Source organism: Hemitrygon akajei, chromosome 13, assembly GCF_048418815.1.
Source record: "Hemitrygon akajei chromosome 13, sHemAka1.3, whole genome shotgun sequence".
Taxonomy (NCBI): domain Eukaryota; kingdom Metazoa; phylum Chordata; class Chondrichthyes; order Myliobatiformes; family Dasyatidae; genus Hemitrygon; species Hemitrygon akajei.
In genome coordinates, this window is record NC_133136.1 from 36668763 (window position 1) to 36694529 (window position 25767).

General features: G+C 40.1%; 1 protein-coding gene across 4 annotated transcripts in view; it reads left to right on the forward strand.

Moving 5' to 3' along the window:
• LOC140737765 (integrin alpha-1-like) overlaps positions 1–25767 on the forward strand; it is a 196820-nt gene that overhangs the window by 133741 nt on the left and 37312 nt on the right. For 3 of the 4 annotated variants that reach the window (XM_073064392.1, XM_073064390.1, XM_073064393.1), the window contains exons 21-25: positions 4955–5090; positions 9434–9514; positions 13746–13822; positions 16671–16760; positions 22254–22356. In XM_073064392.1, coding sequence (XP_072920493.1) covers positions 4955–5090; positions 9434–9514; positions 13746–13822; positions 16671–16760; positions 22254–22356 — 487 coding nt within the window. Of the gene's footprint in view, positions 1–4954; positions 5091–9433; positions 9515–13745; positions 13823–16670; positions 16761–22253; positions 22357–23214; positions 23462–25767 lie in introns of those variants that run through there. The other variant, XM_073064394.1, reaches the window with a different exon arrangement.

Sequence of the window (25767 nt, forward strand, 5' to 3'; positions counted from 1 at the left end):
ACTAACACAACGATATCTCTCTGCAATCTAAGATCATCTGTCACAGTATTAACAACTTAATAAACTTTGTGTCATCTACACACTTACTGATCTTGTCACCAACCTTCACATCCAAGTCACTCATGTATATTTTTAAAAAAAGGGTCCCAGCACAAATCGTTGTAGACAAAGCTAACCGTAGGTATCCAATTTTACCAACAACTCTCTACAAATGCCCTCTGTTTCCTACTGTCAAGCCAATTTAAGATCCAGATTGCCAAATTGCCCTGCATCCCCTCAGCCACAAACTTTTTAAACTGGTCTGCCTTGTATGACCTTATTAAAGGCTTTCTAAAATCCAATGTATTCACATCTACTACACCTCCCTCATTTTAAATAATTCAATCAAAATTGTCCATACAGGGTCTGTCCTTGGCAAATCCATGTTGGTGATCTCTGATTAGTCCCTGCCTTTCCAAGCAATCATTAATTCTCCCTACCACCAATGTCAGGCTCGCTGATCTACAGGTACCAGGCTTTTCCTTTCTTGAAAGAGAACAATTATGTTTACTGCTCCATCAAAGATTTAGAAATCCCAGCTTGATCCCCAGTAGACAGTAAGACATAGGAGCAGAATTAGGCCATCTGGCCCATCGAGTCTACTCCACCATTCAATCGTGGGCGGACCTTCTTTTTTCTCCCACTCAAACCCAGTTCCCGGCCTTCTCCCCGTAACCTTTGATGCCATGTCCAATCAAGAACCTATCAATCTCTGCATTAAATACGTCCAACGACCTGGCCTCCACAATTACACGTGGCAACAAATTCCACCATTTGCCTAAAGAAATTTCTCCATGTCTCTGTTTAGAAAAGGCGCCCCTCTATCCTGAGGCTGGGCCCTCTTGTCCTAGACTCTCCCACCATAGGAAACATGCTTTCCACATCTAAAAGGTTTCAATGAGATCCCCTCTCATTGTTCTGAATTCCAGCGAGTACAGACACACAGCCATCAAACGTTCCTCGTATGATAACCTTTTCATTCCTGGAATCATCTTTGTGAACCTCCTCTGGACCCTCTCCAATGCCAGCACATCTTTTCCAAGATGAGGGACTCAAAATTGTTCACAATATACAAGGTGAGGCCTCACCAGTGCCTTCTAAAGCATCAGCACCACATCCTTGCTCTTGTATTGTAGACCTCATGAAGTGAATGCCAACATGGCATTTGCCTTCCTCACCACCGACTCAACCTGCAAGTTAACTTTTAGGACAAGTTAAGGACTCCTTAACTCTGCACAAGGACTCCCAAGTCCCTTTGTTTATCAGATTTTTGGATTTTCTCCTATTTAGAAAATAGTCTGCATATTTATTTCTAATACCAAAGTGCATGACCATGCATTTTCCAACATTGTATTTCATTTGCCACTTTCTTGCCCATTCTCCTAATCTGTCTAAGTCCTTCTGCATCCCACCTGTTTCCTCAACACTACCTGCCCCTCCACCTTCGTATCATTTGCAAACTTGGCAACAAAGCCATCTATTTCATAATCTAAATCTTTTATATACAGCATAAAAAGAAGTGGTCCTAACACCAACCCCTGCAAAACACCACCAGTCACTGGCAGCCAACCAGAAAAGGATCCTTTTATTCCCACTCGCTGCATCCTACCAATCAGCTAATGTTCTAACCATGTTAGTAATTGTCCTGTAATATCATGGGCTCTTAACTTGGTAAGCAGCCTCATGTGTGGCACCTTGTCAAAGGCCTTCTGAAAGTCCAGATGTACAGCATCTACTGCATCCCCTTTATCTACCCTACTTCCAACAGGCAGGATTTTCCCTAAAGGAAACCATGCTGACTTTGTACTATCTTGTCCTGTGTCACCAAGTACTCCATCACCTCATCCTTAACAATTGACTCCAACATCTTCCCAACCAGAGATCAGGCTAACTGGCCTATAATTTCCTCTCTGCTGCCTCCCTCCTTTCTTAAAGAGTGGAGTGACATTTGCAATTTTCCAGTCCTCTAGCACCATGCCAGAGTCCAATGATTTTTGAAAGATCATTTCTAATGCCACCACAATCTCTAAACCTCTAATGCTATCTCTTTCAGAACCCTAGGGTGAGGTTCATCTGGTCCGGGCGGCTATGTACCTTTAGGTATTTCAGTTTTTTGGGCATCTTCTCTCCTGTAATTGTAACTGCACCCACTTCTCTTCCTTCACACAACACAACATCAGGCATACTACTAGTGTCTTCCACAGTGAAGACTGATGCAAAATACTCATTTAGTTCATCAGCCACCCCCTTGTCCCCCGTTATTGTTTTTCCTGCCGTATTTTCTAGCGATCCTATATCTACTCTCATTTCTCTTTTATTTTTAACATACTTGAAAAAAATTTTACTGTCCACTTCAATATTATTTGCTAGCTTGCTTTTATATTTCATCTTTTCCCTTCAATTGATTTTTTTTAGTTGCTCTCTAAGTTTTTAAAAACGCCCCTATCCTCTATCTTCCCACTAATTTTTGCTTTGTTGTATGCCCTTTCTTTTGCTTTTGCAATAGCTTTCACTTCCTTTGTCAGCCACAGTTGTAATATTTTACCCTTTGAGTATTTCTTCATTTTTGGAATACACATGTCCTGCACCTTCCTCATTTTTCCCAGAAAAGCACACCATTGCTGCTCTGCTGACATCCTTGCCAGCAGCTGTTTCCAATTTAGTTCGGCCAACCCCTCTCTCATACCACTGTAATTTCCCTTACTCCACTGAAATACTGCTACATCAGACTTTACTTTCTCCCTATCAAATTTCAAGTTGAATTCAATCATATTGTGATCACTGGTTCTTAAGGGATCTTTTATCTTAAGCTCCCTAATCACCTCTGATTCATTACATAACATCCAATCCAGAATAGCTGATCCCCTAGTCGGTTCAACAACAAACTGCTCTTAAAAAAAACATCTCTTGGGCATTCAACAATCTCACTCTCTTGAGATCCATTACCAACCTAATTTTCCCAATGGACTTGCACGTTAAAATCTCCCATGACTACCATAACATTGCCTTTTTGACTCACCTTTTCTATTTCCTGTTGTAACCTGTGGTCCACATCCCGGCCACTGTTGGGAGGCCTGTATATAACTGCCATCAATGTCCTTTTACCCTTGCAGTTTCTTAACTCAACCCACAAGGATTCAACAGCTTCCAATCCTATGTCACATCTATCTACTGATTTGATGCCATTCTTTACATTAGAGCCAGACCTAACTTCCTATCCCTCCAATATAATGTGTAACCTTGGATGTTTAGCTCCCAACTACAACCGTTCTTCAGCCATGATTCAGTATGGCCACAACATCATACCTGGCAATCTGTAATAGTGCAGCAAGATCATCCACCATATTTCTTAAACTACAGGCATTTAGATACAACACCTTGAGTACCTTATTTGCTATCCTTTCTGATTCTGCATCCCTAATGATTTGATACTCAGCCTGTTGGCTGCAACTAAGCCCATCACCTGCCTGCCCTTCCTGACAGTCTGACTGCTCGCTATCTTTACTTTTTTACCATCCGTCCTATCCTGAGTCCCTTCACTCTGGTTCCCACCCCTCCACCAAATTAGTTTAAACCCTCCCCAACAGCTCTAACAAACCTGCCCGTGAGAATATTGGTCCCCCTTGAACTCAGGAGCTCCTTGGTTTCAGTAATCTATTCGCTTGTCTCCCACAGTGTCGAGAAACAGGTAGGTAATTAGAAATTGTCCCATGTCTTCTAGATTTCTGTTATCTGCTGTAGCACTTCCTTTGACATTTAACCTACCTTGCTTCTGCCCTTTCATGGTCCATCTCGTTTGTTCCGCCACTCCCTGGGGATAGTTACAGATGAGCCTATTTCATGATGCGGAGAACAGCTCAGTGCAAAAGTGCAGATATCAGTGCAAACAGAAACAGAAAGGAAAGCAGGAGATTCAATGACAAAAGGGAGTATAATTTAAGAAACAAAAGTTCAGAGGATATGTAACAACTGCTGGTTCTGTTTAATTGCTGTTTCTCTATCCAGAGATGCTGCCTGAACGATAAACATTTCCAGTATTTTGTTTTTATTTCAGATTCCCATCATCAGCATTAGGCTTTTGTCATAAAACTTGAAATTTAATTTGTTTACAAAACTGTGCCTTGTGTCTTCTGTTTGCTGCTGCTTCTCTTGATCACCTCTGTAAATTTTGAGAAGGTATATGTTTAAGTACAACTAACAGTTACTTCCACTTATGTTTGTTACTTCAATTTTAGTTCTTCTTCACATATTGGCACTTCTAATTTCAGTGCCTTCTAATCTAAAAATTTCTGGCCTTCCTTTTCCAAAGAAACTGCCCTAAAACCCTCAAATTCTTGATTGGTGCCTAATTGTTTTTTTTTTGTTCAATACTTTCAGCTCCCTGTAGGATCCAACCCTTGCCAAGTTTTTGAACAAAAAAAAACCTTACCTTGAGAAGCCCTGCTTAGTTTATAGACAAGATAAAAGTAAATCCTTATAATTTAATAGATACTTTCTTGCTGTTCTCTGGCCTTCAGTTTCATTTTGCTGTCAAAGTACTATTGTATCTTTGTTTTAACAGTGCATTTGTAGTTACTACTTCTCTGAAATTTATTGTTGTTCCTAAACTTCTACTTTGCTGAGCTAACTGATACCACGTTCTCCAGACAATTTGGGGTCATGAAGGTTCAATGCACATTCATTTATTGTTGCAATTATTTCCCAAGATGCAAAGTTTCTGTTTTCTTTTACCCGTCCATCTTGAGTCCAGAAGAAAAGGTTTCTCACATTATGCTAACAACCACATTTCTTTTTGTTATATAGATAATAAAACAGTTACTATTTTCAAGAATTTTGTCTCAACCATTATTTCAATTTCTCAATGAAAAATAGCATTTCATGAACTTAAATGCGCATCAACTCTTTATGCTTTCAGCTCAGCTCCTTATGTTGTGCAAACCAATCAGAAGAAATTCAATCTGATGATTAAATTAATAAACCAAAACGAAAATGCCTACAACTCAAGAATAGCGGTGACTTTTTCGAAGAATATCTATTTTGCCGGAGTTGAGGTAAAATATATATTATTAAATTTTGAGTCTGAAATAATAGAGTCCTGCTTGCAGTTTTATTGATTCACGGTAGCAGTTTGGTATTTTCTATAAACTGTAAGCAAAGACCAAATGAGTGAAAACTCATTGGCAAGGGTCCTCATCCAGTTTTGATACGCCACTGGTAAATTCTCTAACAGGCCGTCAATATTCCAAAATATATTTAACTATTGGCTAACTGTTTCTATGTAAAATATCACTTAGGTGGCATGACGCTGTGACACCCAGACATGTACTCGAGGGACAAGCAAAACAAAACATAGATAGGAGAGTAACACCATAGCGATGAGTGAATGCATTGCAAACATTCCACTTTAAGGAAGGAAGGAGAGAAATAGCTGCCTCTCTAGAAAACCTTTCATAGGATCTGGATGCCCTATGGCCCGTTTCAAATATGTTTCAGGAGTTAACAAAATATAGGATTGATGCACCATCAATAACTCTCTCTGAGACGTAAAGGCGAGATATTGGCTTTTATTGACTGGAAGAAGGAACAAGCAGTGGTTGACCACCATACTACATCCTGGAGACAGAGAGGCCAGGCTCAGACCTCAATCGCCTTTATACAGGGGTCTGTGGAAGGAGGCACAGGAGCAGTCAGCAGGGGGGGCTTGTCCAGTCAGGTATATGTAGTTCACCACAAGGATGCTAGCTTCCTCATGTTTAATTATAATTTTGTTCTGTCATTGCGTCTGCAACAGAATCCAGCTGCTACAGAAAGATAAGAATTCTTGCAGAATAATGTGATGAATAAATTGAAGCATTCTGTTTGAGAACTTGGAACAAAGGAATTAAGTACTTCAAATTTGATTATAAGACCATAAGACATAGGAGCAGAATTAGGCTGTCTGGCCCATCGAGTCTGCTCCGCCATTCAATCATGGCTGATCCTTTTTCTCTATCTCCTCCTCAACCCCAGTTCCCAGCCTTCTCCCCGCAACCTTTGATGCCATCTCTAATCAAGAACCTATCAATCTCTGCCATAAATACACCCAAGGACCTGGCCTCCACAGCTGCATGTGACAACAAATTCCACAAATTCACCACCCTTTGGCTGAAGAAATTTAATTTCTTCAAGCTAAATTTAGTTTGCTTCTGAGGTCTACACAATGCACTTGAATTGAATTACCGTGTTGTCCTTCTGCTCATTCGGATAATGCAAAGATTTGCTCTTTAGACATTTTGCTGCTTGTCATGCTGTTTTTGTAATTTATCACACGTTTTGCATTTCTTTCAATTAGCAAAAGATTTTACTTGTCCTGTTAACGCTTTCAATCGCTCACAAATTCATTCGAACCCACCATGATTAAACCTGTAGCTGGTTGTTTCTGGACTTCACCCCATATTGTCACTAAGTCATCTAGGAGCTATGTTTCATTAGATTCAACATTGATGCTATATTCAATCCAGATTTTCCCATTAACCTTATCAAACTGGAATGTTTAATTCAAATAGGAGCTGAAACCCTCAGTTATCTGTTCCCATGTACCTAGAGATTCTGAAATTGGTTTTGAGACACTGCTTTTGTTCCATAGTTGCTGAAATCAAGGAAGAATGTTTTTCAGAATTACAGGTGGAAAATTTGAAGTAATGTATTAGCTCTACTAAGAGATTCAGATAAGGAATTTTGATTCTTTTTTTTCATATAAGTGTACAATATATATTGATTTAAATCAATTTTAATTCCTATAAACTTTTTATTTCTTTGACCAGGATGACAAAATATTAATAGCTTGGAGTCAACATTTTAATAGGTTGTTCTGCAACCCAAAATTATTTATATTTTTACTAGTTTGCACGTATTTACGTTTTCCCACACACTCTACTGGCTTGCCCAAACTTGTAGTCTTTGTACGAATTTAATTTTTGACACTCTTCTGGGTTGCATATTTAATCCACGTTCTAGCAGTTTTGCACATGGCTCTACTGGGTTGTGTTTTTTTTTGGTTACAGATCTGTTTTTTTTTAAATAGCAATGCAGCAGTTCTTCACTCCTAACTCCTATCTGATATTTGAAGCCAGAACCCATTTTCTCACAAACAACAGAGGAACAAAGAAGTTTGGCTTAGGTGCCAAAAATTCCACTTTGATTGTTCTAAATCTTCAAAATTTTGTGGACTACACTGCTTGTTAGATTATGGTTTTTAAATCCAAGGTTCTTTCAGAAGTCAGGGAAAGGGCACAAAACTTGGTATTTCATAATCATTTTATGTGCTTATAAAACAAAGAAAACAGTAGCAAAAGACTTGAAAACAAGAGACCAACATGCTAAGAAGAATAAGATGGCACTGCTTTGTGCTTAGCTATTTTATACCACATAGATAAGGAAAAAATCCATTTAAATTTGTAGATAAGGGTTAACTAATGAGAAAGTTCTCATTCAAATACAGCAGTACGATTAACCAATCAAAAAACACTTATTCAAGTAATGTGAAACAAATAAGCATTCCAGAATTATACTTTATATAGCCACAAGAGGCATATTAAACTGATATGTGCATATAAGAAATACTTAAAATGCAAGCAAATAATAAATTGTTAAACTGCAAAGAAAATAACAAACAGTCTAAACTAAGAATTAAATAGTTGAATTCAACAATGCTCAGGATTATCAAAGTTCGGGGAAATCAGTTTGTCTTGTTTCGAGGCAATCAGGAGATTAAAGAGCCGCGCTGTCAGGAGATTAGGAATCAAGTACCGTCAAGGAGTCGCAGGCTCAGGATTATCCTGAGCACAGAGTCAGTGAGGGGTCAGGACTATCCAGAGAATAGGCATTGTGTTCTCGAGACAAGAACATCAGCACTCTCAGAGGGTTAGAGTATCAGTGTGTCACGGGGGATCAATGGTCAGGGCAAGGAACCATCTGGGATCAAGGGAGGGTTAGAACCCACCAGGCAGGCAGAGAGGCAGGTCATCAGGATTATTAAGGGTTTGAGAGGATGGGTGCTCAGATCATCACGGCATTCAGAGTCAGGGATTGGGATTATCAAGTAGTTTGAGGAATCAGGGCTTGGAACCAACAATGGAACTGGAGGGAGGTGCTCAGATACGTCTGGGGTTTAGGGGGTTGTTGGGTCAGGATCTTGGTATCATGTCCTCAGGAGAACAGAGATATGAGGAGCAGTCGCTGCCAGCGGCTGGGGATAATGGATTAAGACCATCAGTGGTCAGTTGCTCAGGGGTAGGGAACTGGAGGACCTGCGACCAGAGCAAGGTGGGTGAGGGCAGAACTTGTGGTACCATTAATGGGGATTGGAAGTGGCTGTGGCATTGATATTGTGTATGTGGGGTGGTGGGAAGTGAGGAGAGAAAGACCAAAAGGATAAATCCCAGTTCAGCACTCTGTTCCAAAAACATGAAAATCCACTGGGAATGGAGGTAGTGGTTGCTGTGTAGCAAGTTGAAGGACTACTATAACATTCCAAAAGATATTCAGCATGAGGAATGATGTCATCCTTGGGACACAGAGATCAGGTCAGGAATGCAGGTATGACTCATGTGAGAAATGCCTCACCAGATTTCAAGGGGAGTTTGACATAAGTTAATTTTCTATTACATAATGGATCAGAAACATTATGTGCCTCTGTATTTCTACACTGTAGTATTCAACCTGCAAAATTCAGATGTTTGGTTCTTACTGGCAGGAGCTGAGTTGACTCTGTTTTTATTCCATAGCAGCTGGAATCAAAAGAGAGTGTTTTTCACAAATGCAGGTGGATAATTTGAAGTAATGAATTACCGGTAGCTCTTTTGCCCTTACTAAGAGATTCAGATAAGGAATTTTAATTCCATTTTTTTTCGAATTAGTGTACAATATATATAGACAAATAATGAAATTCACACCCAATTTTCAGACTTCAATGAACTAAAATTGTGTCTGGGTGCTTGTGCCTTCATATTAATGTAGTTGTGCGTCTGAGAGTTAAGCTAAGGAGAGACAAGTTAACACAAAGTACACTGCACTGTTAGTTCCCCAGAGAAAAAGAGTGAACTAACCAGAAGAAGTATTCGTCAATACCCCATCATGTTCCATGCACCACTTCCACATTGATTATTTCCTTAAACCAGTCTTGGTGACACATGGAAGGTAAGTGCTTGCATGCAATATACTCTGCAATAAACACAGACACCAGACCGAGAAACATTAGGCAGACAATGTTCCCTACTAAGGAGCAAACTGTCATACATTGAAGACAAAACAAAATGAGTTTATCAAATTGAGGAGAAAATAAAGACAACTATATTGTAAGAAGTATCTCAAAATAACTAGTAGAATTATTCTGTTTATATATTTTGTCTTGTAGCAAAATGATGATTGCACACCATTAGGACCAAACAATGTGACATGCAAAGTGGGATATCCTTTTCTTGCACCAGAAGCAGAGGTAAGAAGTGTCTATTTTTGGTATCTAGAAAACAATTACCAATAACTGATTTATTATTTTTGTATGTACCAAGATGCAGGGAAAACTTTTGTTTTCATGCCATCCAGACAGACTATTCCATGCATAAGTACCAAAAGAAAAGTAAAGTAGAATGCAGGGTAGTGTTACAGCAAAAATACAATGCAGTAGACAAAACGAGTTCAAGGACACAATGACGTAGACTGAGAAATCAACAATTTATCCTTGCAGTACAACAGGTCCATTCAAGAGTCTTAGAAATGAGATAAAAGCTGTCCCTGGCCTTGTTCCCAGGCTTTTGTATCTTCTGCCCAATTGGGGGTGGGAGGGAGGGAGAAAAGAGAATAACCAAAGTGAGAGGGGTCTTTATTATGTTAGAAGTATAAAGTAGATTTTTATTATCAAAATACATATACAACCCTGAGATTCATTTTCCTGTGGGCATACTCAGCAAACCTATAGAAATGTAACTATAACAGGATCCATGAAAGATCAACCAATGTGCAAAAGACAACAAACCGTACAAATGCAAATATAAATAAATAGCAATAAATAATAAGAACAAGATAACAAGTCCTTAAAGGGAGGTCATTGGTTGTAAGAACATTTCAGTGATATGGCAGGTGAAGGTAGTTATCCCCTCTTATTCAAGAACTTCATGTTTGAGAGGTAGTAATTGTTCTTGAACCTGATGGTGCGAGTCCTGAGGCTCTTGTACCTTCTATGTGTTGGCTGGTTTCCACGACAGATTGGACTATGTTCACAGCTCTCTGCAATCTCTTGTCATCTTGAGCAATCCAATTGCTGATTCATGCTGTGAACCATCAGGATAGCATTGATAGCCACAGAAAAGCAGAAATACCGAGGGTCACTGAGGACCTGCCAAGTTTCCTTAGCCTTCAGAGGAAGCATAGACATTAGCATGCTTTCTTTGCTGTTGCATCGAAATAGCTAGGCAAGGTCAAATTGTCGGTGATATTTACGCCTAGGAACTTGAAGATCTCTACCCTCTCCACCATTTGCACACTATTGATATAGACAGAGATGTGTACCGTTCCCCAATTCTGAAGTCAAAAACCAGCCTTTTTGATCCAGGTGACTTACCTGTATTCAGACTTTTCAGCTTCCCAAGCACCATCTCCGTAGTATTAGAAACTACACTCACGTCTACCTCCTGATACTCCCTGTTTTTCTAGCATACTGCTGTGAAGACTGATGCAAAATACCTATTATGCTCATCTAACATTTCTGTGACCCCCCCCCCCCCCATACTACCTCTCCAGTATCATTTTCCAGTGGTCCAATATCCATTCTCACCTCTCTTTTACTCTATATATTTGAAAAACTTCTGGTATCGTCTTTGATAATATTTGATAGCTTACCTTCATATTTCATTTTTTTTTCTCCTTATGCATTTTAGTTTCCTTCTGTTGATTTTTAAAAGCCTCTCAATCCTTTAACTTCTCATTAATTTTTGCTGTATTATGTGCCCTGTCTTTTGCTTTTATGCTGTCTTTGACTTCCTTTGGCAGCCATGGTTGCTTCATCCTCCATTTAGAATACTTCCTCATCTTTGGGATGTAGCTATCCTGACCTTCTGAATTGTGCCTGTAATTCCAGTCATTGCTATTCTGTTGTCATCCCTGATAGTGTCCCCTTCTAATCAACTTTGACCAACTCCTCTCTCATGCCTCTGTAATTCCCTTTACTCTACTGTAATACTGATACATCTGACTTTATCTTCTCTCTTTCAAACTGCAGGGTGAATTCTGTCATGTTATGATCACTGCATCCTAATGGTTCCTTCACTTTAATCTCCCTAATCAAATCCGGTTATTTACACAATACCCAATCCAGAATTGCCTTTCCACTATTGGGCTCAACCACAAGCTGCTCTAAAAAGCCATCTTGTAGGCATTCTATAAATTACCTCTCTTGGGATCCAATACTGATCTGTTTTTTTCCAATTAACCTGCATATTGAAATCCCCCATGACTATTGTAACATTGTTCTTTGTACATGCCTTTTCTATCTCCCACTATCATTTGTATCGCACATTCTGGCTACTGTTCAGAGGCCTGTATATAACTTCCATCAATGTCTATTTACCCTTGCGAGTTCTTAACTCTACCCACAAGGATTCATGATATTCTGATCCTATGTCATCTCTTTCTAACAACTTGATTTCATTTTTTACCAGAAGAGCCACCCACCCTCTCTACCTACCTGCCTGCCCCCCTCATGCAATATATCTCCTTAGGTGTTATGGTCTTCTTTCAGCCATGACTCAGTGATGCCTGCAATGTCCACCTGCCAATTTCTAACTGCGTTACAAGATTATCTACCTTATTCTGTATACTGTATGCAATCAAATATAACACCTTCAGCCCTGTACTTGCCCCATGTTAATGCTTCAACTCATCCCACTGACTGAAATTTTTCCTATCGTCTGCCTGTCCTTCCACACAGGCTCATTACATACTGCATCTATATCGATTGTTTCACCCTCAGCCCTATCACTCCAGTTCCCATCCCACTGCCAAATCCGTTTATCTAGCTGTGCAACATGGAGGAGGGATCCAGGTCATTGTCATCTTAATGGAAATTATATGTAAGCCTAGAGAAATTGACGAGTGAGAAGTGCTTTGGGATGGTTTATGGGGGAAGATGTCTGAAGAAGAGGTACTGAGATTGTCAATTTTGTTGGAGTAGGTTTTCAGGGGGACCCAGGAGATAAAGTACTGCCCAGTATTTCATGGAGCATGGCTGGGATGTATGGGATTATTGGATGTTGTGAAACTGGAGGCTTAAAGTTGGGGAGATTTTCCAAGGGAAAACTGAAAATCTGTCATGGAGAGTGAGGTTTGTTGCCATCGGTGGCCTCTGGGGGACTGGTGGAGTTACAGAGTTGACAGAAAAGCTTTTGTCATCATCTTTCAGCTGGTACCACCACCACTTGTGTTATCCAGTCTCTCCTGGTCTCTACCATTGCAGACTTTCCCCCTTTGTTCTCTCCACCCATTTCCTGCCATCTCTACAGCTTCAAACTGCTATTGGTTCTATTTCTCCCCAGTTCTGTTCCAAGGACTTTGATGAGAAAGTTTAATCCTCTTTCAAAGTTCAAAGAAAATGTATAATACAGGTACATGTATGTCACTATATACAACCCAGAGATTCATTTTCTCGCAGGCATTCACAGTAATACAAGAAACACAACAGAATCAATTAAAAAATGCCCCAAATGGGATGGATAAACAATCAATATACAGTAGACAACAAACGGCAAATATAAAAAGAAGAAAAAAAGAAATGGCAAACAGACAAAAACAAATAAGCAAACAAGAAATAAATATCAAGAACATGAGAGGAAGAGTCCTTGAAAGTGGGTACAGTTCAGTAATGGGTCAAGTGAGGTTATCACCTCTGGTTCAAGAGTCTGATGCTTGAGGGGTAATAGCTGTTCCTGAACCCGGTGCCGTGAGTCCTCAGGCTCCTGTACCACCTTCCTGATGGCAGCAGTGAGAAGAGAGCATGTCCTGAATGGTGGGGATCCCTGATGATGGAAGCTGCTTTCCTGCGACAGCACTCCACATAGATAGTGGGGAGCACTATATCCATGACAGACTGGGCCATATCCACTGCCTTTCCCCGCTGATGCTGCCTGACCTACTTAGTATTTTGGGGGGTTTTTTTGTTCTTTCTTCAGATTTAAAGCATCAGAAGGCTTTATCGCTTTCTTGAATGTAGAAAATTGATAACAAATTATAACTTTGCATTGTATCAATTAATGGATTCCTGTTTGATACTAATGGATGCAAGGCGTACTTTTCTTCACTACCTGGTAGAACTTGTATGTAATTTATATTCTGAGTGCCTCTGTGTCTGTGATACGATACAAATAAGTTTTTCATTGTACCTGTACCTCACAGTACTTGTGAATATGACAATAAACTTGGCTGAACATGAAGCTAGAATTAAGAAACTGGGAGCAAAGAGGGGTGGTAATTGGAACAGCTCCTGAGGCAAAACGTAATTGTAGAACACATTAAAAGCAAAGACCAGACACATACTTGTACTGAATTATAAAAAAGAGATTGTAAATTGACAGATGAGCTTGTATTGTTGTGCAGACTGCTGGAATTAATGCAGTATTTTATTGAATATTAACCCTTTTATAATTTTATAATACTTCTATTATCTGTTTCTTTCTCAGGCTTCCTTTAAGATGAAATTTGAATTCAATACCACTCATCTCCTTGGTGATGTTTTCATACACCTGGAGGCAACAAGGTAAAGAAGAGTACTTAATAGATTTGAAAAGACTAAACTTTATTGTATGGTGCATTACTGCAACATGAATTATGCAGAAGTGAGGGTAGAAATTTGTACATTAAATCCCCTATGTGAGTGAGGTTGATTTAGTGAGCTACCTGTTCAATACAGCAATCACACGTGTTGTTGAGCCATAGAGTCTTACAGTACAGAAAAGGCCATTCGGAGCACTATGACCATGCTGACCTAATTCTATTTGCCCACTTTAGGACTGTATCCCCCTGTCCTTTACCTGTTTAGGTATCTTCCAAGTGGCATAACAAAATCAAGTCTGTATGACAAAGATTCAAAATTAGGCTTACAGTACAGTAACATAAAAGTAGAAATTTATCCTGTTCCAATAAAATATTATAGTATTATTCAATTACTGCACCTTGCCCCTCAATATTTAATTCACAACAGTCATATGTTTTGTGCAAAATATAAAAAAAGGTCACAAGATAAAAACAGAGAGTGTTGGCAATACTCCACAGATCAATTTGAGTGTTGCCAATATCTCGGAAAAATGTTATTTTAGTCCATGCCGACCATCAAGGGTCCGTACACTAATCCCATCTTATTCTCTTCACGTGCCCTTCAGTTGCCTTCAGACTCTACCATTCATCTACTCACAAGGTGCAAATTACAGTGATGCAAACACAAGAAATCTGCAGATGCTGGACATCCGAGCCACACGCACAAAATGCCGGAGGAACTCACCAGGCCAGGCGGCAACTATGGAAAAGAGTAAACAGTTGACATTTCGTGCTGAGACCCTTCACCAAGACAGTTCTCAACCCGAAACGCTGACTGTTTACTCTTTTCTGTAGATGCTGCCTGGCCCGCTGAGTTTCTCCAGCATTTTGTGCGTGTTGCGATTTACAGTGGCTAATTTTCTTATCGATGCACATCTTTTAGAAATAGGAGGAATCCAAAGAAAGGTAAATCTCTCAGAAGGAAAGTCACATGCCAAAGAGAGACAGCTGCTGTACTTGTTGCTCCATCGGGCCACTCCTAGATTTTGCTTTCTATTTTTTTATTTTCCTATTGAATCAATGCAAATTTGAACGAACCTATTTGATTCACTGTTGTATTTTGATTTGAAACCATCTTCTCCAAGCATTGAGATTTTAGAACTATGGCTTCATAGAAATTGTTGCAAAATAAATGGATAAGGATCTAGAGACTTGGACCATTGGTCCAGAGAAACCGGGTCATAATATGGAAGCTACCTATTTAAATCCAATTAATTAAATATTTGTGGTGTCTAAAATGGTGATCAGAAAAGTAATGGATTTTATTTCTGGTTCACTAATATACTTCAAAGTAGGTCGGCTATACTCCTCCTCTTTGGTCTATTAATGATTCCAGGTGCACCAGTGCAGTTCACTCTTAGCTGCCTACTCCTCAGATCAGATGCAATTAAGGTTGGATACTAAATAAGCATTTTTAATGATGTATACAACTGATTAATGAGTAAATAAGAAAAAGGGTTAATCGAGTAGATGAACATTTATAAGCCCTTTCAGAACAGTAAGAGGAATGTACAAAGCCATAGTTTCAAATACAAGTTTGGATCCTGTGAAGAAACAGAAGTGCTGCACTTGGCACAGCATTAAAGAACAATGATTCATTGTAGCACACTTGAACCTGGGTTCCAAATGCACAGGTACAACCCCACCTGTTCTCTAAAAATAGCTTCCACTCAACTGCTTGCTGCTGCTCCGGAGTGCTGCATAAATCTCTGCTATCTACCGGCACGCCAACGAAACTGCGATTTCACAATTGCACAGCTCAGTGTAGTGAGCTCACTGAGGCAATGCTTAGTGTTGGGAGGCCTAGGGCAACAGTGTGTGGCTAGTCAGCTTTGAGGTGTGGAGTTGATCAGCTCTCTGTCCATTTCTAGGGACTGGCAGCGACTGCTCAATGTGTTTAACAGATTGCCCAGTTCCTGCCGCTTCCCTTACATGGTCACTGCCACTGAGTTTGTTACCATTGAGAAACCTCTAGACTGGAGAGAGCTGTGCACCCAGACAAAGAGAGGAGAAAACAGCAGCTTCCAAAACATTCACCAGGAGAGCTGAAATGAGAGAAAATCTGCAGACGCTGAAAATCCAGGCAACACACACAACATGCCAGAGTAACTCAGCAGGCCAGGCAGCATCAATGGAAAAGAGTACAGTAGATGTTTCGGGCCGAGATCCTTCAGCAGGACTGGAGGAAAAAAAGAGCCCTGCTGAAGGGTCTCAGCCTGAATCATCGACTGTACTCTTTTTCCATAGATGCTGCCTGGCCTGCTGAGTTCCTCCGGCATTGTGTGTTTATCACCAGGAGAGCTGAACTGCTTGCCCTAACCCACTTAGCACCAATCATCACAGCGGGCTCCGCATAATGCATCAGTGTGATAGGACCAATTTAATCATTTAATTACTGAAGTGCCAGCAAAAATTTGAATCCTCAATCAGGAACTTTGCACAGCAGCGTCGATCTGTGGGGTGTGCAGGGATCAAGTCTCTGTATGTCTGTCTCTCTTTCACTAAATTCACTCTGAGGTCATATGTTGTAACAATGTTTTGCTACATATTAAAAATTTAAATCTATTGAGATAAAATGAATTCTGTTAAGTTATATGTTGATTCTAATTTAAGTGACAGAACTTAGATCATGGTTCTTCTTTCACTTTAACCTATCCTTTTAGTAAAATAGAACAAATATTCTTTGTCTCTTGACCTAATACATTGCATTTCATTGAAATGGTTAACAGTTGGTTTGATATTCTGCTGAGAAAAGTTTCCATGAAATATCACTTCTATTTTTAACATTTCAGTGACAGCAGTGAGTTAAATGAAACAATGAGTGACAATGAAGTCACCGTCTCCATTGCAGTCTTATATGAAGCTGGGCTGCACTTTTTCAGGTAACTTTCTTACTCAAAAACAAAACAAGCTGTAGTATACTCCACATCTGATGAGGCTACTTTAGTATAGGTACACATTATGAAAAAAAATGGCACACCAGAATAAACAGAGCTGATATGCTTACTGTCTGTCATGCCAATACAGCTCCATGCCAATAATGGGACACCAGCCATGTTTGATGGTTAGAGTTTGATACTCGGATACTATGAGATATATAGTTACTTGGTCCTTCATTAAGTTAGCATTATATGTTGAAATAGCATGTTACCTCCATGTAACTGTTTTATGAAATTGTATGTTGTAGCGATGTACTACATACAGAGCTAGAGACAACGACACGCAGTCGGTAAGTTGTTTCGAGACTAGTTTATTCAAACTTCGCAGTGCTGGCTTTTAATCCCTAGTTCCCACCCTCTCCAGGTGGAAATGACGTCAGAGATGCATTAGCAAAGTCTGTCCCCCGCGCGCGGGCTATTTGTGAGCTGATTCGCCTGCGCAGAAAGTGGGTTGCCACAATGTAATGGGCTGGATTGTTGTGGGAGATGCCCTTTTTCCATTTAGTCATCACAGCCACAACACGTGCCACTTGGCTATGAGTGGCAGGTTTAAGCCGTGGCAAATGTTGTGCCAGTTGCCATTCATCAGTGCGCTGGTAAAGTCTCTGCACAATCCCACCCCATACTTTGTACACCTCAGAAACCTACTTACCAGTTTCTCTGGCAAGAACCACACCTGAATTTACTTTAGAAATATATGTAGGAATGCAGACTTTTTTTTCAGGATGAATTTATTTCAGTTGGCTGGCTTCTGGGAAACTGAAGACTGCAACAGTACAAATTAATCCAAAATTGGTCACAGGTACCCTCAGAGTTGAGTTGAATTGAATTGACTTTATTACTTACATCCTTTACATACATGAGGAGTAATAATCTTTACGTTATGTCTCCGTCTAAATGTGCAATGTGCAATTTATAGCAATTTGTAATAATAATATGTAAAACAGGATAGTCAGGATAGCATAGAAATGCAATTGTATCAGCATGTATTAATCAGTCTGATGGCCTGGTGGAAGAAGCTGTCCCGGAGACTGTTGGTCCTGGCCTTTATGCTGTGGTACCATTTCACGGATGGTAGCAGCTGGAACAGTTTGTGGTTGGGGTGACATGGGACCCCAGTGATCCTTCGGGCCCTTTTTACGCACCTCTCTCTGTAAATGTCCTAAATAGTGGGAAGTTCACTTTTACAGATGCACTGGGCTGTCCGCACCACTCTCTACAAAGTCCTGTGATTGAGGGAAGTACAGTTCCTATACCAGGCAGTGATGCAGCCAGTCAGGATGACCTCAATTGTGCCCCTGTAGAAAGTCCTTAGGATTTGGGGACCCATACCAAACATCTTCAACCATCTGAGGTGAAGGAAGCATTGTCGTGCTTTTTTCACCACATAGCCAATATCACCAGATCCCTGGTGATGTGTATGCTGAATAACTTAAAGCTGTTCACCCTCTCAACCCCAGATCTACTGATGTCAATAGGGGTTATCCTGTCTTCATTCCTCCTGTAATCCACAATGAGCTATTTTGTTTTTATGACATTGAGGGAGAGGGTGTTTTCTTGACACCACTGTGTCAGCCATGGGTATACAGGGAGTAAAGCAGGGGTCTTAGTACACAGCCCTGAGGGACACCTGTGTTGAGGGGCAGAGGTGAGGGAACCCACTCTTACCACCTACCGGCAATCTGACAGGAAGTCCAGGATCCAGATACACAGGGCAGGGTGAAGGTCAAGGTCTCTGAGCTTCTTGTTGAGCCTTAGAAGGAATTATGGTGTTGAATTCTGAACTGTAATTCAAGAACAGCATTCTCACATAAGCATCCTTCTTCTCCAGATGTGTAAGGATGGTGTGTAGATCTGTGGCTCTTGCCTCATCTGTCAATTAGTCATGTCGGTAGGCGAACAGTGAGATTTTGTATTTTATGTTGTTCAGATGCTTCCAGTTATAGTGCAGTATTCTGAGAAAATTCCAACAAACAGAAGGGTGAAGTTGCATCATCAGAGTTGTGTTCAGAATTATCGCCTGGCATTAGCACTTATTAACTAGATGTAGTCATTGTGCAAATAAAGTCAAACAAACCAAGCTGAACTAGGTACATTTCAATATAATGACATAGTGTCTGTAAGTCCCAAATGACTAACCCTCGTGATATATGGTGAGTTAGATTAAACTGGTGAGCTACTGTACAATACAGTCACGCCAAAGGAGAAAGAGTTACGGAGGAGAAAATCAAGTTAAATGTCTTCTTCTTGGTCCATTTCTACTATTTGTTGCATCTGCCTCAGTGTAATTTTATGAAGTTGTCCAACCACCCATTCATTTAGGAGAAGAGTGTTGCAAAGAACTGGGCTAGCTTGGTCAATAATTCACATGATAAAACATGCGACATAAAATGTGATTGTATGATACTGTTTATCTGAAACAGTAAAAACTAAGCGAAACTCTGAACCAAGAAATAATGCTAAATTATAGAGCAGAGACAATCTGCAGGAAAAAAAACTCAGCATGTCAAGCAGCTTCGTGAGAGGAAAGCAACTGTCGGCGTTTCAGTTCATAATCCTGCTTGGGTTCCTGATGTAGGGTTTTGATCTAAAAGAAGACAGCTCCAGTGCAGGTTTCAACATGAAACGGCAACAATTCTCTTCCTCAAGCAAATGCTGCTCAACTTGCCGAGTTCCTCCAGCAGATTGGTTAGTCAGTATCTAATCCAGTGTTTGCTGTCACTGTCAAGGATGATGATGATCTGGCTTGAAGATACTGCTGTAGGAATTGACAAATACAGTATTCACAAGCTACCAACCATACTGCATTATGTTATGCATTTTCAATAATATAATTTTAATTTCCTTTGTACCGTCATTGTTTATAATGGTCAAACAATGCAATTCAGAAAGCCTTCACCTTGTTGTTTTATATTATTAGGTAAATAAATATATAACAGAACCATTATAATTGTAAAACTATATTAAAGCAAAGTAATGGAGATTTTAACAAGAATTTTATGTAAACAGTTAAACCAATGGTTGGCTGGTCTATGTTAGCTCTCTGTAAGTGGAAATAATGACACATGACATTTATGCCAGGTCTGGTGATGTGGTACCCTACCAACCGGCTCCCAAAATACTGTGGGTGAGATAGATTACAAAGAACTGAGTCAGGCTACTAATTATCTTATTTTTGTAATGATCAGAGAAACAACATCAGTGCTAGTTTATTAAACACCAATTACCTAAGGTTCATGAAAGCAATGCCAGGAATTAAAGTATGAGGAGCTTTTGATGGCCCTGGGCCTCCACTTGCTAGAGTTCAGAAGAATGAGGAGGGATCTCATTGAAAGGCCAATATAGAGTGGCTGTGGAGAGGATCTTTCCTCTTGTGGGGGAGGGGGGGTCTAAGACCAGAGGGCACAGCCTCACAATACAAGGACATCTCTTTAGAACAGAGATGAGGATCAATTTTTTTAGCCATAGGGTGGCGTATCTGTGGAATTCATTGCCACGGGTGGCTTTGGAGACCAAGTCAATGGGTACACTTAAAGTGGAGCTTGATAGATCCTTGATTAGTAAATGTGTCAGAAGTTACAGGAAAAGGCAGGGGAATGAGGTTGAGAAGGATGATAAATGGGCCAAGATGGAATGTTGGAGCAGACTTGCTAGGTTTAATGGCCTAATTCTGCTCCTATGTCCTGTGGTCTTTTTTAAAGTTTTGTTATTTCACTGTCTTTTTCAATCATTAAAAATATGTACTTTTTGCCAGATCTTTTTTGCCAAAATTAGGCACAATAAACTGAGGTTGTAACAACATCACTTCTCATTTTGTGTGACCAGCTCCCTCACTCCACTGTCAATCACCTTCCCACTTAACTTCTATTCAGCACCTCACATCCCCAACCACCCTTCCACCCCTCCCAACTCTGTCCCTGCTTGTGCCAGAGACCTTTTGTTCCCTCTTGAGGCCTGGCTTTGTCTGAGGCCTCTCACTACCCCACAATCGCAAATCTTTGGCAGAACCTAGGCTGTCGAAGACTGATGATCTCTGCCAAAGCATCGGGAGATTCAACTCCCCATGAGATGTCAAGAGATTGCACACGATCAGCTTTGCCAGTAAATGGACAGTCAGAAGTTTGTGTATGTGGTTACACAAAGACTGTCAACCTGCTCATCTTTGACAAGGAACTGAAGTATGTTCCCCAGTCCATTGGCTCTCATTAAGCTCATGCAGTTGAGCAAAGTGCACTTATTTATGCATTAAAGATGCAGCATGGTAACAAGCCCTTCCAGCCCAATGAGCTTGCACTACTCAATTGATCAATTAACCTATTCACCCGTACATCGTGGATTGTGGGAAGAAACCAGAGCTCCAGAGAAAAGCCACAGGGGTTATGGGGAGAACATTCAAACTCCTTCCAGACAGTAGTAGAAGTGAACTTGGGTCACTGGTGCTGTAATAGCGATATGACAACCACTTTGCAATTATGCCACCCTTACTGGCCTTCTCCGGCACATCACCAAAGAGGAGCTTATGAAAGCTCGGCCGCTGTGAAACCAGCAACAATCCTTAAGGAGGGATTTATATGAAACCAAAATCTAGAGACAACCTGAATTAATAATAGGTTGCATTAAATGAGTTAGTCAAATTATTACTGGTCAAGATGTCTTCATAACGTTATCGTATATTCTGAATCACCACCAAGAACCTAACCCTTTAATTACTTTGTTCGGTTTCTGGGGTGAGACAGAGTTACGTCTGAGTTCGACTAAGTGTCGAATATTATCTTTTGCCTCTCTCCTGGCTAGACGTTTAATCCTCCTTAGATGGAGAGATGTTGCCCCGCCCACACATGCTCAATGGCTTAACGATATTATGGCCTGCTTAGACCTTGAAAAAATTCATTATTCAGTCCTTAATTCGGATTTAAAGTTCTATAAGGTCTGGGGACCTTTTATTGAGTACTTTCATAACCTTCCTCTTAACTAAGGTTTATTTTCGGTCCCTTGCTTTCAGCACCTTTTTTTTTGTAGTAGGCATTAATATCTTCTGTTGCTAAGTGTATTTACAGTTTTGGGGGTTTGATTGTCCTGATTTATATTCTCTATAGTGTGTTGTGGTTGGTCTGGAGTTTTTTTTTGTTGCGAGGCTTGGGGAGGATACAAATTTTACATGTCTTCAATTTGGGTGCTTTCTCAATTATCTTTCTTTGTATCATATTACAATTGTATGTTTATTTTTGCACTGTATCAACGTTCTTCATTTTGATCCGGGGTTTTTTTAATCTGTAGCTATGTAGAAAATGTATTAAAAAACTAATATATTAAAAAAAAATTATTACTGGCCATTGTTTTGCAAAAGATGATTCTCATGAAGCCTGTTCTGCAGTCCGAAACTATCTGAAAGGATACACAAAGATGAAACACCTGTTTCTTTCTTTTTCTTCTTAGTAATTTTAAGGAGTACCATTTTAAGATAGCAATCAATGATACATTCCCTGATGTTATTAAAAGCACTGAGGAGATTGGCGAAGCAGTGGACATCACTTACAAAGTAAGTAAAGTCAATATTTTCATTCAACTAGAGATATATTTTTATGTTAACTTGGATGAATCAAACCCAATTTACAATTGATGACATGTCAATTTGAAAATTAATACCTGGCTTGCCGTCTCTTTGGTCACATATGGACTGGTAGGGAGTATTACATATCAAATGAGTACATTATACAAAATAGTTTTCAGGAAGCTGAGGAAATGATAATGTTGCCATTTCCCATACTGTTTCCTGCAAATACTAATAGAAAGAATGTAAATACGAAATTCAGGATGCTTGATAATGAGTATGAACAAGATATGCAATGAAAAAATATTGCATTATATAACCAGAGTCATGATTTGATTTTGTGTGAAATTGCTCTTCTCAGTTTCCCTCCTTCTCATTCCCCATTCCTGCAGCTTCCTCAGGATTATTTTCAATAGTACAACAGGTTGGTGTTTATCTGGTGATATGCATAACTATAGCTGGCTGGTGACATAGTGGCATCAGCGCCACACTTCGGAGCAAAGGCTCCCAAGTTCAAATCCAGCCGGCTCCAAAAAACCTGGAGAGAGATGGGCTCCGCCAAGTTTCAGATGCAGGTATGATGAGCAATCACCAAAAAGATCGGTGCAAAAAGCTTGTCATGACGGCGCCCCGACGACTCCACCAGGAGTTAAGGGTGCACGCGCGCACACACACACCCGCACACGCACGCGCACACACACACACACATACACACATGCACACGCACACGCACAAAACTATGCTTGTCTGCTTGAAGTAATATGATGAAAATTTGCATATGTGTTAGTTTAATCCTCCAATCTGGGATTGTTACTATGTTTATTTTGTATCTCCTTCAAATTTCAGCACCTCTGATCATGAAAACATAATATGGGAGAACAGCAAGAATAGACCTCATTCCTGCTCTGCCTTTCGATAAGATCTTGGCTGATCTTTTTCCTCAGTTCTGCTTTCCTGCAGCAACTCTAAATCCCTTGATTCTTTTACGTACTAGCTAAGCATCTGTCAAACTTTCTCTTGAATATAACCTGTGAGTAGGTCTAGCAGCACTCTTGGGTTGAAGATTCACCACCTTCTCAATAACAGCATTGTTTTCCCCTGCGTGACCTGAACGGACAGCCCCATATTTGGAGATTGTGGCCCCTGGTTCTCAGCACCCCAAACAAGGGGAAAATCATCCCTGCATCTGCTCTGTCAAGCCCTGTAAAAATTTGTTAAACTTCAGTAAGATGATCTCTTATTATTCTAAGTTCAAGAAATTATTGACCCAGAAGGAAAAGGTGACTCCAATCTAGAACAAAAAGAAAATGATGGAAGAATTCAGTTATTTCAAGTTCAAGTTCAATTTCATTCAACCATATATGAATATGAACAAATGATACCACTTTCTTCTGGATCGAAGGTGCAGAGCACATTACCAACAGCACACTGCAGATTACCGTAGCACGTTGCTCATATGGTGACGATCTCAGAAAAAAAGTCACGAAGAAAAAAAATATAGCGCAAGTACCAGAGTCCTGCTTGTTCTTCCACCAAAGAACACTGGAGGGTAGCACTGAGTGAGCACTGGAGAGCAGCACCAGCCTGGGCCTAGTCCTTGCCTCAGCTGAGGCAACTCAGCTCACCGCCATTGGTCTCACCAATGAACCAGACTTTGCTGTGTTCTACGTTACCACTGTCCAACAGGTTCTTGCGATCACAATAAAAATATCCAAGACAATCATTCACACCTTTATTTGGATCACAGATGGTCCAACAGTACACAACAAGTCCAGACAACAGTACAACAATGGTCTGCAATAAATCCAGCTCCATTGCTATCAAGCAATTTGCTGATGGAATAGCCTTGCAGTAGTTGATGTTCTTAGTATCCGGCAGTGATTTACGATCATAAAAAAGACGTACAAGACAAGCAAATACACCTTTGATTGGATCTAGAGTGGGAGCTGCATCCAAGCGTGCCACCATCTTACCAAACCTGTCAAGCAGCACTTGTAGAGGCAAAAGGCACAAGATGGCCGATATCAAAATCAGAATCAGAATACTGATCAGAATCAGGAGAGTCAGTTTTATTATCACTGACACATGTTGTGAAACTTGTTGCTTGAGGCAGCAGTACGGTGCCATCCATAAAAATTAATATAAATTACAATAAGAATATTTTAAAATAAGTAAGTGCTGAAAAAAGAACAAAATGTTGAGGTAGTGTTTGTGGATTAATGAGAAATCTGGTGGAAGGGAGGAAGCTATTTCTAAAACTTTGAATGAACTTCTTCAGTCTCCTGTAGCTCCTTCTTGATGGTAGAAATAGAAGAGGGCATGTCCTGAATGGTGATTGTCCTTCATGATGAGGTATCAGCTTTTGAAGATGTCCGTGATGGTGGAAAGGCCAGTGTCCATAATGGAGCTGGTTGTTTTTACCAGCCCCTGCAGTGTTTTATGATGCTGTGCATTGGTGTCTCCAAACTAGTCAGAATGCTCTTCACAGTATATCTGTAGAAATTTGTTAGAGTCTTTGGTGACACATTAAATTTCCTCAACTTCCTAATGAAATATAGCCCTCTTCATAATTGCATCAATATGTTGGGATAGATCTTTAGAGATGTTGATACCCAGGAATTTGAAACTGGTTACTGGTTGCCATTTCCATGGCTGTTCCCAGAAATCCACAATTAATTCCTTAGTTGAGTGCAAGGTTGTTGTTATGAAACAATTCAACCAGGCAATCTATTTTACTCCTACACAGCTCCTCTTCACCATCAGGAATTCTGCCAACAATAGTTGTGTTGTCAGCAAATTTATAGATGACATTTGAGCTGTGCATTGTCATGCAATCGTAGGTGTAGAGAGTCGAGCAGAGGGCTCAGCGTGCACCCTTGAGATGCACCAGTGTTGAATGTCAGAAAGGAGGAGATGCTATTTCAGATTTTAATGCTGATAATTGTGAGGTGCTACATTTTGGTAGGAATAATCCAAATAGGACATACATGGTAAATGGTAGGGCATTGAAGAATGCAATAGAACAGAGTGATCTAGGGATAATGGTGCATAGTTCCCTGAAGGTGGAATCTCATGTGGATAGGGTGGTGAAGAAAGCTTTTGATATGTTGGCCTTTATAAATCAGAGCATTGAGTATAGGAGTTGGGATGTAATGTTAAAATTGTACAAGACATTGGTAAGGCGGAATTTGGAGTATTGTGTACAGTTCTGGTCACCAAATTATAGGAAAGATGTCAACAAAATAGAAAGAGTACAGAGAAGATTTACTAGAATGTTATCTGGGTTTCAGCACCTAAGTTACAGGGAAAGGTTGAACAAGTTAGGTCTTTATTCTTTGGAGCGTAGAAGGTTGAGGGGGGACTTGATAGAGGTATTTAAAATTATGAGGGGGATAGATA